The sequence below is a fragment of the Myotis yumanensis genome, unplaced genomic scaffold, assembly GCF_028538775.1.
Source record: "Myotis yumanensis isolate MYYU_CA2020_CCGP unplaced genomic scaffold, mMyoYum1.0.hap1 SCAF_9, whole genome shotgun sequence".
Lineage (NCBI taxonomy): Eukaryota > Metazoa > Chordata > Mammalia > Chiroptera > Vespertilionidae > Myotis > Myotis yumanensis.
In genome coordinates this window covers 5,836,346-5,853,281 of record NW_027223760.1, presented here as the reverse complement: position 1 = coordinate 5,853,281, position 16,936 = coordinate 5,836,346, and the positions used below count along the sequence as shown (strand labels likewise).

At 42.7% G+C, this 16,936-nt stretch overlaps 1 protein-coding gene across 1 annotated transcript; it reads right to left on the bottom strand.

The window, feature by feature from the left end:
- Positions 1 to 5,378: 5,378 nt before the first annotated feature.
- LOC139016096 (GTPase IMAP family member 7-like) lies at positions 5,379 to 14,175 on the bottom strand. The gene is made up of 2 exons (XM_070423711.1): positions 14,090 to 14,175; positions 5,379 to 6,808 (listed from the first exon to the last, which is right to left on the bottom strand). The coding sequence occupies exon 2, from the start codon at positions 6,768 to 6,770 to the stop codon at positions 5,982 to 5,984; it is 789 nt and encodes a 262-aa protein (XP_070279812.1). The 5' UTR covers positions 6,771 to 6,808; positions 14,090 to 14,175; the 3' UTR covers positions 5,379 to 5,981.
- Between the last annotated feature and the right edge of the window lie 2,761 nt (positions 14,176 to 16,936).

Below are 16,936 nucleotides of genomic sequence, written 5' to 3'. Positions count from 1 at the left end.
TTCCAGTACTATGTTGAATAGGAGTAGTGAGAGTGGGCATCCCTGTTTTGTTCCTGTTCTTAGGGGAAATGGTGTTAGTTTTTGTCCATTGAGTATGATGTTGGCTGTGGGCCTGTCATATATGGCTTTTATTATATTGAGTATGATCCTTCTACTCCCGTCTTGCTGAGAGTTTTTATCAAAAATCGGTGTTGGATTTTTGTCAAATGCTTTTTCTGCATCAATTGATATGACCATGTGGTTTTTTTCTTTCAATTTGTTTATGTGATGTATGATGTTTATTGATTTGCGTATATTGTACCATCCCTGCATCCGTGGGATAAATCCTACTTGGTCATGGTGTATGATCTTTCTGTTGTACTGCTGGATCCGATTTGCTAAGATTTTGTTGAGGATTTTGGCATCTATGTTCATGAGGGATATTGGCCTGTAATTCTCTTTCATTGTGTTGTCTTTACCTGGTTTTGCTATTAGGGTGATGCTAGCTTCATAGAATGAGCTTGGAAGTGTTCCTTCCTCTTGAATTTTTTGTAGTAGTCTGAGGAGGATAGGTTTTAGTTCTTCCTTGAATGTTTGGTAAAACTCCCCTGTGAAGCCGTCTGGTCCTGGGCTTTTGTTTGCTGGAAGCTTTTTGATGACTACTTCAATTTCTTCCATAGTTATTAGCCTATTGAGATTTTTAGATTCTTCCTGATTGAGTTTTGGAATGTTGTATTTTTCTAGGAATTTGTCCATTTCCTCCAGGTTGTCTAGTTTATTGGAGTAGAGCTGTCCATAGTATTTTTTAACAATCATTTGTATTTCTGTGGGGTCTGTTGTTATTTCGCCTCTATCATTTCTGATTTGGTTTATTTGGGTCCTCTCTCTTTGCTTCTTGGTGAGCCTGGCTAGAGGTTTGTCAATCTTTTTTATCCTTTCGAAGAACCAGCTCTTGGTTTCATTGATTTTCTGTATTTTTTTTTGTCTCTATGTCATTTATTTCTGCTCTAATCTTTATTATCTCCTTCCTTCTGCTCACTCTGGGGTTTTCTTGTTGCTCTCTTTCTAATTCTTTGAGTTGTAGAGTTAGATGATTTACTACCTTTTTTTCTTGTTTTTTGAGATAGGCCTGTAGAACTATAAACTTCCCTCTCAGGACTGCTTTCATTGTGTCCCATAGGTTTTGGATTGTTGTGTTTTCATTGTCATTAGTTTCCAGGATGTTTTAAATTTCTTCTTTGATTTCATTGGTAACCCAATCAATATTTATTAACATGCTATTCAGCTTCCAAGTCTTTGAGTATTTTGAGTTGTTTTTATTGTAGTTTATTTCTAATATTATGCCATCGTGGTCTGAGAAGATGCTTGGTATGATTTCAATCTTCTTGAATTTGTGGAGACTTTGTTTGTGACCCAATATGTGGTCTATTTTTGAAGATGTCCCATGAGCACTTGAGAAGAACGTATATTTTGTGGCTTTGGGGTAAAGTGTTCTGAAGATGTCAATTAAGTCCATCTGATCTAGTGAGTCATTTAGGATTGCTCTTTCTTTGCTAATTGTTTGTCTAGAGGATTTATCTAGTGATGTCAGTGGTGTGTTTAAGTCCCCTACTATGATTGTATTGTTGTCCACCTCTCCTTTGATATCTTCCAGGAGTTTTTTTTATGTATTTGGGTGCTCCTGCATTGGGTGCATATATGTTTACCAGGGTTATATCTTCTTGTTGTATTGATCCCTTTAGTATTATGAAGTGGCCATCCTTATCTCTTGTTATGGCCTTCACTTTGAGGTCTATTTTGTCCGATTTAAGTATTGCTACCCCAGCTTTCTTTTCCTTTCCATTTGCCTGAAAGACATTTTTCCATCCCTTTACTTTCAGTCTGTGAGAGCCCCTTCTAATGAGGTGGGTCTCTTGTAGACAGCAGATGTATGGGTCATTTTTTTTTTAATCCATTCAGCCACTCAATGTATTTTGGTAGAAACATTTAGTCCATTTACATTTAAAGTTATTATTGAAAGGTACTTGTTTGTAGCCATTTCTTTTTTTGTGTGTGTGACTGTTTTCTTTCTGAGCTTTTTATTGCTTCTTTTTACACCAGTCCCTTTAGCATTTCTTGAATTGCTGGCTTGGTCATGATAAACTCCCTTAGCCTTTTTTTGTCTGTGAAGCTTCTTATTTCCCCTTCAATTTTGAATGATAACCTGGCTGGATAGAGTATTCTTGGATTCAGTCCTTTGCTTTGCATCACTTTGTAAATTTCCGTCCGTTCTTTTCTGGCCTGATGTGTTTCTGTTGAGAAATCATTTGATAATCTAATGGGAGATCCCTTGTATGTAACTTTCCATCTCTCTCTTGCAGCCTGTACGATTCTCTCAGCTGAATCTCCTCTGCTTATTCAGGCTGTATGTTACCCTTTTCAGCTGCTCGCCCTTATCTGCTCTGGGACAAGGCACTGACACGTCCATCGAAACCTCTACCATTTTTTTCTCTAATATATATATATATATATTTTAATTTTTAACATGAGGCACAAAAAAAGATTCTCTTCGTGTGCGCTGTTCTACAGTTACAAGCTGAGGTAGTCACGGCCTCCACCACCTGGGACGGAAGAAGGGGAGGCTGCAAAATCGCCTCGTCCGAGCTCAGATGGATGCCTGCTCTGGGGCTTCCCTGGATATTCCCTGTGCCTACGGCCCAAAAGCAGGCTGAGCCCTTGAGGAAACCATGTGCCCCAAGCCTTCCGTGTTTTCAGGGCTAAAGTCTCACTCTTCCTATCGACCAAGTGTAGCAGTCGCTAAAAACATAAAGGGTGACCCCAGAACCAAACCTCCTCTGTGCCATGAACGTGAGGCCTGGCTGCCCAGGGGGTGGGCATGACTTTAACAGCCAAGATGAGGGGAAGGGAATAAACTATGTGCAACTACAACATCTGAAGTAATATTTACATTTGAAAACCTGGGCCGGGAAGCTTGGAACGGCGTCGCGGCTGGGCAACCTGCCCCTTTCCTTCACTTGCCTGAAGTCACACTCCTCTACCTCGCACTCCTGTCCTGCCCCTTGCATCCTGAGGCGAACACCAGGCCTCAGCACCGGTCTCTCCGGACATAGTGCCACCCGCTCTGAGCCACGCCCCCGCCTCTCCATACGTGAGGCCACCCCACTCTGAGCAATGCCTCTGCCTCTCCATACACAAACTGGTGCCACCTTGTGCTTAGCCACGCCCCCTGCCTTTCCACACAGGAAATGGTGCCTCCCACCTTGAGCTTAAACCTCCAGGTGAAGAGCTGCTTCCCGCTTGCTGATGTGGAGCAGACAGCCCCAGCCTCTGGGTCTCCTGGAGCCTGGCTGCTTCACCCCCCGGGGACCAGATCATGTCCCCAGGCGGCAATGCTCCCAGCCCCTGGCCCGGCTTCTCCGATTACTGGTTGGGGCAGGCAAAGGCAGCCTGGTTCTCCAATCACGGCCCTGCCACCTGGCTCTTGGCTGTCACCTGGTTACCAATCACCTTCAGCGGCAGGCAACTTTTTCCATCCTTCCTCTTTCATCTCCCAGCATTGCTCCTATGTATGCAAATTAACCGCCATCTTTGTTGGTGGTTAATTTGCATATCACCCTGATTAGCCAATGGGAAGTGTAGTGAAGGTATGGTCAATTACCATGTTTGTATATTATTAGTGTAGATGCTGTTCTTGCTAAATGTTTAAATATACCAGTCCAGCTATAAACAGGATGATCTTGACAAGAACTCAGCAGTATAACTGTAGCCAACTGCAAAGAATAAACCAACATGTAATTGATCAAATAGTGTAAGCTATGGCCAAGACTCCCTTTGAGGCATTAGATCTTTTATTAATTTGCTACAAATAAATAAAACTGTCTTGGGACAACCATGTCTCCTTCTTGAATACAACACCCCAAGTGGAGAACCTTTGGGTTGGGTAACAATGTGATCCACATAGATCAGCCTCCTGGGCAAAGAGCTAGGGTAAAGAAGGGCAAAGGATTGATCTGCAGAGGCAAAGGAAAAACATTTGGCAGAGAAGAGATTTTCAGGTTAATGTTTTAATAGATATTCCAAGTTAGGTACCTTAAAAAGAAAAGCAAGAGGGAAACAGTAAGAAAAGTTCATAACTCCCAGATGTCCATGTGTTACTGGACAAGGACCAGCCCAAAGTGGATCTTCTCAGTCTGACCTGTAGTGGGTGGGGTCTTTTTTAAAAAAATTAATCTTTATTGTTGAGAGGATTACATATGTCCTCTTTTCTACCCTATAGTGTGTGGGTTCTTGATTTGATGCAGGAAAGATTTCAAAACACAAGTCCAGGCGATTTTGTGAGTAGGTTTATTAAATCTGGGGACAGTGAAATAAAGGAAGGGATTAAGGTAGAAGAAGCCACAGCAGAGCACCTAGGTGGGGCTGCTTTTGCTCTAGAAATGTTATAAGAGAGAACTGAACCATGGCAGGGCTGCTTCAACTTTCTAGGAAGTCAAGGACAAGGGAGCCTCAGAGATAGGAACATGGGCTGAGCCTGGGTCCAGCTGTCACTGCCACTGCTCTGCTGGCTGCAGTCTCTCCTGGGGACCCTTAACATTTAGGAAGAAATAAAAAGTTCATGTGCGGAAAAGGGTATGGGCCTGCTCTAAAGCAATGAGTTTTTGTCCTTAGGGCTTTCTATCCCTTGTTTTTTTTTTTTCAGCTTTCCAGGTTCATTTTTAATATGCTGATGCATTAAAATGAGTGTATGGGTGAGTTTGGAATTATTCTTTGATTTGTTTTACTTTTATCTTAGGTCTGTCTGGCTTTAATGGGTTTCTGTTATTTGTTCCCTGACTTCTTCTACATTGGGTTTAGCTGGCACAAATGGCCTTAATTGGGTCTTTGTGCTCTACTTCCCAGACCAGGGTGATGTAAGCTATGTATCTTCTGGTTAGAGAGGAGAATATAAACCATTTGCTCTCAAGTGTCCTTGGTTGGTGAAGATAAAGTTTTGTGATTCACAAGCTGTCTGCAAGACACCCAAATAGACTCACCTTGTTTAATTTTCTTGTCTCAGTTTCCCCACTTGCCCAGGAAATTTCCTAGCTTCTTATTATCCTGCCTCATTTGGACAATAGAACCATCTTGCTGGAGAAGCCTTCTGCTTCACTAAAAAGGGACTCAGAGAAGTGGATGAAAATAATGTGCATCACCAGTGGTGCTGACACTGATATATGAAGGATTTCTCATTTGAATTGTCCTAAATTGAGCCTGTGAAATCTCCATAATATATTATTCCATTATTATGCCAATTTTCTAACTTCTTCAGTTTGTTGGCATTGTGGGGATTGGTGGGGAATGATGGGAGTATGCTTCTGGTTAGCTGTCACTGCATAACAAACCATCCCGAAGCCTATTGGTTTAAAGCAACAACAATCGTTTATTTTTCTCTTGAAACCTGGGCATTGGAGGTGGCCCATCTTTGCTCTTTGCAGCTTCATCTGAGGTGGCTCAGCTGGCAGCTGGAGAATTTGCTTCCATGTTGCCTCACTTACATGGCTGGCAAGTTGTTTCTGTTGGCAGATGAAAGAGCAGCCAGAGGAGTGAGCCAGTGATTTCATGTCCTCTTCATGTGGACTCGATGGACAACTTGGGCTTCCTCACCACATGGTGGGCAAGGGCCAAGGGCACGTACTGCAAAGAGCAAGGAGGCATCCTCCCTATCTAACTTTAGAAGTTAGAGCCATCCACTATTTGCCAAATCAGTCAGAAAGTCCATGGAATTGCAAGGCTGTGGCACAGACCCATGTAACTCAACAAAAGGAAAAGCAAGCTGAGATTATAAGAAGAATAGGTCGGATAGAAGATACTGTTATAACCATTTTTTGAAAATACAATCTACCACAGTAACAAATAAATGCAAATTAAAAATAAAATTTAGACTAGTTGAAAATGCTATGCCATAGATTTGAAAGCATATTCCAAATTCTTTGTACAATATCTGCAAATATATTCCTTTCAGCTTATTCCCTTATATTTTTAATTTGTTCTTCATACTTCATCTTTAGGACTTTTATTTTTTCCTCTCTTTCTTCCTGTGATATTTTTCCCTGATCACATTGCTCTTCTGTTAGTTTAATTTCCATCCCCAATTTCTCAGCATAGATTTTCTTCAGCTTTTCATCTGTGTCCTTGTATATGGCATTAGAAAAGTGAGCCCCTCCGTTCTTCTGCACCATTTCCTCTATCAGCTCCACCAGCTCCTGCAGTTGAGCTTCCTTCTCAGCCTCATCTGCACTTTGCTTGTTATTGAAGGCACAGCAGCGGTTCCCACACTCCTTGATGATACTTTGCAGTTTTACGTCTGATGATGCTACAAACTCAAGCAATGTCTGATCACCCAAATCATCTTTGCGAGTGAATAAGACGATCATGTGATTCATGGCTGCCTCTCCAAAGATGGCCTTGATCAATGCAACTGTTTTCTGAACCTCCTCCCGGTAGCGGCCCAGCTGTAGTACCAGGATGATGGCATGAGGCCCAGGGTAGGATAAGCGGAGACACCTGTTGATTTCCTCACAGGTGGTCTGAAGTCTTTCCTTGGTGTCAAACATTCCTGGGGTGTCCACGACAAGAAGTTTCCTCCCATTCCAATCTCGCTCTGCTTTCTGACATTTCTTGGTAACATCATGGGCACAAATTTTACAAGCAAATTCTCTTCTTCCAAGGATGGTGTTTGCTGTTGCACTTTTTCCACTTCCAGTTTTCCCCACCAGAACAATCCTCAGAGTGTTGTCCTGAAGGCCAGCCATCTTCTCAAAAGGCTCTGAGATGCAGGTACCAACAACACCTTAAGGAAGGGAATGAGAAGGGAAAGGGTACTTAGGTAAGTGGGGACCCAAATGTCTTTTCTTCATTCTTGTCCTTGCAATTTTTAATGGTCTATTATTCATATGGAAGAAATAATAAAGCCAAGTTTTCCCACAAAGGAGTACAGGGTGCAGGTGCTTTCACAGGAGAACTCACTTAAACCTCTACAAAAATGTTCATCTCAATGTTATGTGAGCTATTCCTGATAATACAAAAAGAGGAAAACCTTTCCATTCTTTCTATGAATCAAGTGTGATATTGATCCTACAGGCTAACAGATATTTGACCAATAAATAAATTTACAGACATGACTCATTTGGAAATATCCATACCAAAATTAGTTATTACAACAAATCTTTTTAGTAGACTAGAAGCCTGGTGCATGAAATTCATGCAGGGTAGGGACCATAGGCCTAGCCTCCTTGCCTCTCCACTTCGTTCCCTTGGTTCCTCATTGCCCTGTAGCTGCTGATGGTTGCCCGCCATGTTCTGTGCCTCTCCCTGTTGGTCAGCACACATCATAGCAAGCAATGGAACTTCTGCTCTCCCAGTGGAACTCCAGACTGGACAATTAGCATATTAGCCATATATATATATAGAGGCCTGGTGCACAAAAATTTGTGCACTGGGGGGGGGGGGGAGGGGTCCCTCAGCCCGGCCTATACCCTCCCACAGTCTGGGACCCCTCAGGGGATGACCAGCTGCTCTCTTAGGCCCATTCCCTGGGGGATTGGGCCTAAGATGGCAATCAGACATTCCTCTGGCAGCCCGGCAGCCCTCGGAGATGTCCACTTGCCAGTGGGGAGCAGGCCTAACCTGTAGTAGGACATCCTTAGCGCTGCTGAGGAGGCAGGAGAGGCTCCCACCACCACCGCTGCTGTGCTGGCAGCCATCAGCCTGGCTTGTGGCTGAGCAAAGCTCCTCCCATGTGAGAGTGCCCTGACCACCAGAATGCAGCTCCTGCATTGAGCGTCTGCCCACTGCTGGTCAGTGTGTGTCATAGTGACCTGTCATTCCCAGTCCTTCTGCTGTTAGGGTCAGTTTGCATATTACCGTTTTACTATATAGGATAGAGGCCTGGTGCATGAGTGGGGGCCAGCTGGTTTGCCCTGAAGGGTGTCCTGGATCAGGGTGGGGGTCCTACTTGGGTGCCTGGCCGGCTTGGATGAGGGGATGATGGCTGTTTGCAGCTGGTCACACACCCTTCAGGGTAGGGGTCCCCACTGGGGTGCCTGGCCAATCTGGGTGAGGGGCTGAGGGCCGTTTTCAGGCTGGCAGGTGACTGAAGCTCCCAACCTCTCCTTTTTTTCCTTTTTTTATTCTGGGATTAATTTACCTTCTATGGCTGTCACTGGAACTGAGAGCCGGCTTTAGCTCTGAGGCTTGGCTCCAGCTCTGAGAACTTGGCTCCTGAAAACAGGTATCTGGGTTTGTTTGGCTTCTATAATTGAAACCCTGTTACAGCTCCAACTCTGAGGCCCGGCTGGCTGAAAGGAGGTTTCTGGGTTTGTTTAGCTTCTATAATTGCAACATTGCTTCTTAGGGTGCGGCTCAGAGGCCGGCAGCGGCAGACAAGGAATCTTGGCTTTCTCCATCACTGGAGCAAGCAAGCCTCCTGTTCGCTTCAGCTGCCTGGCTGCCGGCTGCCATCTTAATTGGCAGTTTATTTGCATATCTCACTGATTAGCCAATGGGAAGGATAGTGAAGTTATGGTTAATTACCATGTTTGTCTATTATTAGATAGGACTAGGGGCCTGGAGCATGAAATTCGTGCACGTGGTTGGGGGTGGGTCCGTCAGTCTGACCTGCACCCTCTTCAATATGGGACCCCTCAGGGGATTTCCTACTGATGGCTTAGGCCTGCTTTCTGTGGTTTGCTGCTCTCTGTGGAGCTGCCTGCTTGATGCCACCACAGGCTCTGGTGTCTGCGCTCTGTGGGGGCTTGCTTGCCCTTTGCTGTTGGGGCCAGGGGCAAGCAGGACCCTGCTGTCTGCTCTCTGCCACAGGGGAAAGCAGGGCCCTGGTTTCTGCTCTCTGTGGGGGCCCTGTGGGGGACTGCTTGCCCCATGCTGCTGCCCTGGGACACTCAGTGCCTGTTTATGCAAATTAACCCACCGTCTTTGTCAGGTTAACTTGCCTACTCACTCCTGATTGGCTGGTGGGTGTCGCAAAATGATGATCAATTTGCATATTTATCTTTTATTAGTGTAGATAGATGAAGTAGAAAATTACATAGTGCACTCAAGTCATTTGATGAAACTCAAAACTGACCCATGTTTAAAGCATTTTATCCATTGGAATTAATAGATAATTATCTAATTATCAACATTACCTTATGTATATTAATAAAAGGGTAATAGGCTAATTAGTGTGGACATCCATCTGGACACAGCCACAGAGGCTGTGAGGGCATAGGGTTGGGGCCACACAGAAGAGGTGGGCGGGTCTTGTGCCACACAGGAGGGGCAGACTGGTCCGGCACTCATGTGGGAGGGGTGGGTTGGGACAGGCTGGCGCTTGTGTGGGAAGGGCTGGCTGGGCCGGCACCACCAGTCCAGTGCTGTGGCCCCTTATGCAGAGGTGTCAAGAAGGTGGCACCACGCACCTTCCACAAAGGTGGTGCAAGAAAGGCCACAGTGTGATCCAGTCCCAGTGCTGCCCCTTCCACAGAGGCAGCCACAGAGGCAGTCATGCAGGGCCAGTCCAGTCACCACACTTCCACAGAGGCTTGATGGGGTGCAACCTGCTGTGCCTCAACCTCTCACAGCCCCTCCCCTAGCCAGCTTGGCCCCAGATCAGCCCCAACCCACCATTGGGCGGGGGGCGGAGCCAGCACTAAGAAGCAAGGGCTGAAGGCTGGCAGCTGTGGCAGCCAGCAGTAGCAGCTGCAGTGGGGTGAGAGGGAAGCACCTTCCCTTGATCAGCCCAGTCGCCTCTACAGAGGAGGACATACCCTGATGGTTCCTGGACTGTGAGAGAAGGCAGGCTGGGTTGAGGAACCTCCTCTCCCCGTCCAGTATACGTATTTTGTGCACTGGGCCTCCAGTAAATTTAAATTTTTTTATCATCACTTTTTTCGTGTAGTTGAGAAATAGTTGATTGCAAAATTAAAATAATGGTTTATAAAGTTTTTAGGTGACGATAAAGTAGATACCTCTCTATCATTATTCTATATAATAAAAGCCTAGTATGCAAATTGCCCCCTCAACCAGGAGTTCGACCAGGGCGTGGGGCTGGCTGTTCAACAACCCTCGGCCCCTCCCCACAGTTGGCCTCACCCCAGCCGGTGGCGGAAGCAGGCAGCCAGGAGAAGGGAGGCCCCAGCTGGAAGCCAGCAGCCACTAGGGACCCTACCCATGCATGAATTTCATGCACTGGGCCTCTAGTTTTATATAACTGTAAAGCTAAAATTTTTCTCATCACCTATTTTTTTTCATGCAGGTGAAAAATAGTGGATTATAAAGTTGAATGGTAGATTATAAGATTATTTTGGATGAAGAAAAAAGAAAGTTACTCAGCACCATCAAGAAAAAGAAGGAGGAAGGACTAGCTCTACCAAGAGTTGAGCATTATAGTTTTTATGATTACAGAAGTGTGATGTTGTACAAATAGAAAGAACAGTGAACCACAAAAAAAGGAAATTCATAAAGAGAACAAATTAATCATACCTTATTCATTTATATTCAATTCAATTACACTATGTTACAGTTAGATTCAATATAGCAGCATACCACATGAAAGGGGGCAAAGATGTTGTAATAAAGCAACTTTGGGGTAACTGTATAACCCTACAGAAAAAAGATAAAATTGCATCCATTGCCTCATGCCATTCAAATTGCAAAAAGATTAGAAGTTTAGCCAAAACCGGTTTGGCTCAGTGGATAGAGCGTTGGCCTGCGGACTGAAAGGTCCCGGGTTCGATTCTGGTCAAGGGCATGTACGTTGGTTGCGGGCACACCCCCAGTAGGAGATGTGCAGGAGGCAGCTGGTCGATGTGTCTCTCTCATCGATGTTTCTAACTCTCTATCCCTCTCTCTTCCTCTCTGTAAAAAATCAATAAAATATTTAAAAAAAAAAGATTAGAAGTTTAAGTGTAAAAAAATGCATATAAGGAAAAGAGAAAACATGGATAAATTATTTGTAACCTGCCGGTAAGAAAATTATTTCTAAGATTTGAAATAGAGTAAGGAAAAGGATTGATAAGTGTGATTACATAAAAGTATCATAGATAATGTGGGACAAAAGACCCTTAGAAAAATTAAATCATAAATGTCAAATTAGGGAAAGTAATATTTTTCAGCTTGCAACAAAGGAGGTAAAGTTCCTGTTATACACAGAAAATTAAAAAGTACAGAAACGAAATACTAGCTACTTGATTGAAAATGGAGCAAGAGATGGGAATAAACAGCCCTAGCTGGTTTGGCTCAGTGGATAGAGTGTTGTCCTGCTGACTGAAGAGTCCCCGGTTCAATTCCAGTCAAGGGCACATGCCTGGGAAGAGGTCTGCCAGGTGAGAGAGAGGTCTCCAGGATATATCATTAAGTGGAAAAAAGAAAGTGAAGAAAATAATGTAGAGTTTGCCTCCCATTTCTCTAATAAGGAGGAATATGCACTACATATATAAAATATAACACATATCTTTTTCATATATATCAAAAGACAATTGCAGGATACTCTGAAAACTAAACCAACAAAAATTTACTTTCATGGGGATGGGAGAAGCAGGGTAGAGGGAACAAGTAAGGAAGCTGGAACCTGGATGTCTTGGTTACACTAAGATTTCATAGATTTGATCTTGAAACCATGTAGGTAGTTTATATAATTATACAAGGAAAATTATTTTTCAAAATATTAAAACAATAGCAAATGGCAAATAAATCTAATTGTATATTGTGAGGTTTATGAGCCACATAAGAAATTGGTCCAAGAAATAATTTCACTTAAAAAAGCAGTAATTTCATTGTCCATCTTTAGTAGTATTAACTTAAAATTTTTAAAAATAACCTGAAAAACTATAAAATTGGTTTCAAAAAATCCTATTCTTGTGTGTGTGTGCAGTTTTGAAGTCCATTGAAAAGGCACAGAGATAATAATGAGCCTAGTTTCAATGACCACCCTTAGTACCTAGAGTGTGGTTTTCAAATGCCATTTCCTACAAAAGTCAGGGTTTTATAAATAAACTACTGATTCTAGGAATAGGCAGAAAATGCTTCAGTTGAGCCTTCACTCTCTTGTCAACAAGAAAGCCAGGATGCTCTCAAAAATCACTGGGATCTCATGGAAAGGACTTAAGAGCCAACCTCAAGAGAATGCAACTGGACATGGATGAGGCAATGTGAGCATCAATAACTCCAATGAATCAAAATATATCAGGTATCTTAAAATACACGAGTTCATAACAAGGCCCTCTGCTTAAATAGTCAGTCGCTCCCTTGGAAGTATGCTAGGAAAGCATCTTCTTATTTTGAACATTGACAAATAAAGGGAAAGAATCAAACATTTATCTTGTCTTCTCATGGAAATGAGAGAATGGTTGGAGGGAACTTTCTTTTTATAGGACTTTTCCACCTAATAAATAAGGAAATAATGATAGAATTTGATGTCATCACTTCTGACCCTTAATGAAATTTAGGCCATCATTAATCTTGGTTAATGTCAAAGAAAGAAAGACAACCAAACATTATGTGCCTTCTGACGGAAGTTTACAGCTGAACCTATGATGTATTCCCACCAAACAGTCAAACAGAGTCACATCAAGCCTCTACTTAAATATTACTTAACACATAACACTGGAACTGGAAGAGCAGGTGAAATGACACCATGGGAATGTTTATCAACACAATGTAAACTGCCCGGTTCTTTTGGGATAAAGACTTCCTCCTTCTTACACAGAGAAATTCTCCAGAAAGAAACAGGGAAGGTGAGAAAGCTATATATTAAATTAAACATAAGAGAAACCAAACAATTGCAATTTATGAATCTTAATTGGATCCAATTTCAAACGATTTTTAAAATTATGAGACAATCAGGGGAATCTGAAGGCAACTGGGAACTTTGTAAAAAATTCTATTTGCTTTTGAAGTCAGATTATGGTCATATTTTTAAATGGTTTCAAATATTTACTGATAAAATGAAACAATGGTATTTGCTTCAAAATAATGTGGGGTGCCTAGGGAGTGGTGAGTATATAGATGAAACAAGATTGGCATCACTTAATAATTGTGGAAGCTTGGTCTAGGTACATGGAAGTTCCTTGTATTGTTCATTTATCTTTGAGTTAAATTTACATTTTTTAACTATAAAAAATTTGATATGTGTGTAATATAATCACTGATGACACTACCAACCACGCTGATAATTTTTTGTTCATTATCTCACCTACTCCCCCATAATAGCCTGAAAAAAGCTCATTTTATTATTTAACTTTTTAAATAAAGATATTGATGTGGCTTGAAAATGCTGAGACACTTGCCCAAGGTCACAGTGCGAACAGGTATTGGGCAGAGCAGGCATCAAATTCAAATCTATCTGACTACCACCTCCCCTCCTAACCACTGCACACAACGGCCTCCTCTCAGTGTCTTCTCAGACCCAGGATTCTAAAATTACATCGAATCCGAGCTAAATCAAGAGAGGGCAGGGAAGAGATCCACACTCTTTCCTGGAGGGTTTCAGATACACTGTTCATGCAGAATAGCCAACCTCTACCCATGACACCCTGTCCTCATTTCACAAGTCACACTACTCAGGTTAGAGCTTCTCTCTGCTAAATGATGGAGAGGATTCAGCAAACTGCAGTCCAGATTTCCTCTGCCCTTAGTGATGTGGGCAACCCCTAGAGTCACCACTCTCTCCGGGATCCTGCTTCTTTTTCAGTAAGAAGAGGGAGTTAGACAGGTCAGTCTCTAAATTGTCTTCAAGCTCTAAAGACCTGCCTTGGGGACACTCATTTCTTACCCAGGGAAAAAGAAAGTTTGTCAGGCAGCCCTCAGTGTCTATCAGCGCAGCAAATGCATGAAGGTGTGCCAGTCAGCACAAATGTGTCCTGTTCAATATGAGACATGTAACATCTACACTAATAAAGCTCCTAACTCCCTTCCCCCTCTTAGAGCATGCCCCCTGACAACATGCCCCTCTGCCTCCACTGTGCTTCTGGCACAGAACCTGGTCTTCCTGGGACCAGAACCCACACCATGTACACTCCATGGACCTACTGCCCAAACAACTCTAATCCTTCGGCTGCTTCTCAGCCAGACTCACCTTCTTTTCAACCGGTTGTTGAGTTCTCAAATTTTCTCCGAAGACACTCTTCCAGCTGGTACTTTTGTTTTAACTGTGAAGAAAAAGTGTTTACACCCTCTTAAACCATTGAGCCAGGAAGCATAGATTGGGTGGAGCCAGTGGAGGAACCGTTTGCCTTTAAAGAGACAGTAATATTTCCCCTAATTTGGTGGGTACTTCAGTTTTGCCAACTTGAAAACATTTCCTCCATGTGCTTGCTCTTGTACCAAAATTACCAAAGCTAAGGTATGTTTGGTGTTTTGGGTTATGGCAGTGGATCCAAAGGCCCTTAATAAGTGATATAAATCTTGCCAGGCACAGTGTCTATCACCTTCCCTGGTGCAGTGAGAGTCTGCGGGGTCATTCTGGAAGAAGATATTTGGACGTGGGACTTGATGTACCATTAGATCTCACTAGTGATGGTGCAATATGGGTTTTGAGTCTACTCTTTTAGGAGCATCTCAAGTTACCCATTCAGAAATTAACAAAACTCAGGTACAAAGCCAAAGGGGTATAAACCATTGAGAGCCAAGAGGAAATGAGGAAGGAGAGGCCTGGGAAAAGTCTCCCAATGATCACAATCTCTCTGTTTTTGTTTCGTTGTTTGTTTGTTTGTTTTTTCATATGCTTCTTACATGATTGAAAGTCTGCATTGCATTACATGTAAAGATGCATCCTTGGAGTAGATGCAACCTTCCCTCCCAGCCTTCCTACCTTCTTCTCTCCAGGCCCAAACAGAGGCAGCTAATCCTAGATTTACCAGTGGATGGATCCAAAAGGATCTATAAATTGTTTCCAGGTCAGAGGCAGGCTGTTGAATCTCTCATGGTTGACAAGATGTTCTAGTTGTCTGTTGCATCACCACAAATAGATTAAATTTTGATTATAAATTTTGCTTCATTGGATTAAAAAAGTGGGTTAGTCAATGCTTAAGCTTGAGGATAGGTGCTAAGTGGACCAGATGTGCCACCAAGTAGAGGACAATAGAGTTGCTACCCATGGAGGGGAGCAGATAGATTTGGAAATGTTGGTGTAAATGGCCATATTATTGGACCAATTATTGGTATGAATGACTTTGCTCACCTGAAGGATCCCAGGTAACAGTTTTCCTGTTTCCAATAAAGACACAGATCAGGACCAGCTACACAATTCATAATGTCTGGCACAAAAGGAAAATACCAAGCCCGTTGTTTAAAAATCATGAAAAAATTGAAGATGACATTACAGAGTTTTATACCCTCTAAGCACAGATCTTTGAGCAAACTAACAAGTCACACATTCATGAAGATCACCTTGACAGGCTCTCTCTCTCTCTCTCTCTCTCTCTCTCTCTCTCTCTATATATATATATATATATATATATATATATATATCCAGAGCAGAATCAGAACTGCATCTCCGGATCAAAAACCTCCACCACTGTCCCAGTTTTACTTCATTCTCCATATTCCCTGAATGAAACTTCTCCAGTCAGAAGCTGCCTTTTATGTTTTCTGGGACAACTAATTTTCTTCTCCAGGAACATTCATAGGTTTCCAAAAGGAAAGAGGAACATAGAATCCATATATGCTACAGAAAATAGTATGCTGGTCTTGAATGCTAATAGCCCTGAGGTCATTGGCCATGGAGGAGCATCTGGAACACAGCTCCCAGCCCTGAAACCTCACTTAGGACTGACCTCTCTCTAGGAGACATTTGATAGAACAGATTTTGCCTCATGTCTATCCTGTGCTGTTCACTTGGTCATGCTTCTCATCCTTAGGAGCTCCTTTCCACATCCACCTCTGATGTGAACCACCTGTCTCTCTACTGTTGGTCCCCACCTGCAACTCCATGAAGGTGCTCTTCCCCTTACCAGAATGCTGCTCCTTCCACATAGTCAGAAGGAAAGAGATGAATGTAGAGAAAGACATGGATTTCTTTTTACATTTTCCTATTATTCTTTTTCCCCCCTTATGCTTTACATCATAGACATACATGTCAATGTGGAAATATATTGATTTTTTTTAAAGATTGGGGTTATAAAACTACATTTCTTTAACTTCTATCAAAGTCTGCATTGTGTACTTGCAGGATTTTTCTGCTCCTACATTCTAGATAAATCCAAAATTCAGAATTATTACAATTTTGCAAAAATAATTACAGGAGCCCTCCCCGGTTTGGCTCACTGGATAGAGCGTCTGCCTGGGGACTGAAGAGCCCCGGGTTTGATTCCGGTCAAAGGCATGTACCTTGGTTGCAGGCACATCCCCAGTAGGGGGTGTGCAGGAGGCAGCTGATCGATGCTTCTCTCTCATCGATGTTTCTAACTCTCTAACCCTCTCCCTTCCTCTCTGTAAAAAAATCAATAAAATATATTTTAAAAAAATAATTACAGGAGGAGAAAAGAATGGCTTCTTGAACTGTCTTGACACTTTAATAATGCACAATTAACTTCGGTATATCAGTTGCCTATTGATGCCATAACAAATTACACAAAATATAGTTTCCTGAGAGAATGCAAATTAATTTTCTTAGAGTTCTGGAGGTCAGGAGCCTGAAATTAGTCTTATGGAGATAAAATGAAGGTATCCTCAGGGATGAAGGTATCTCCAGGAGGGAATCCATCACTTCCTTCTTCCAGCTTCTAGAAACTTCCAGAATCCCTTGTTTTGTGATCACATCACTCCAATCTCTTCTGCCATCATCACATTGACTTCTTCCTCCTTTGATCTTGCCTCCCTCTTCTGAGGGCCTTTGTGATTACATGTAGGACTCACTCAGATAATCCAAGATAATCTCCCCATCTCAAAATCATTAACTTCATCACTTCTGCCATAAGGTAAC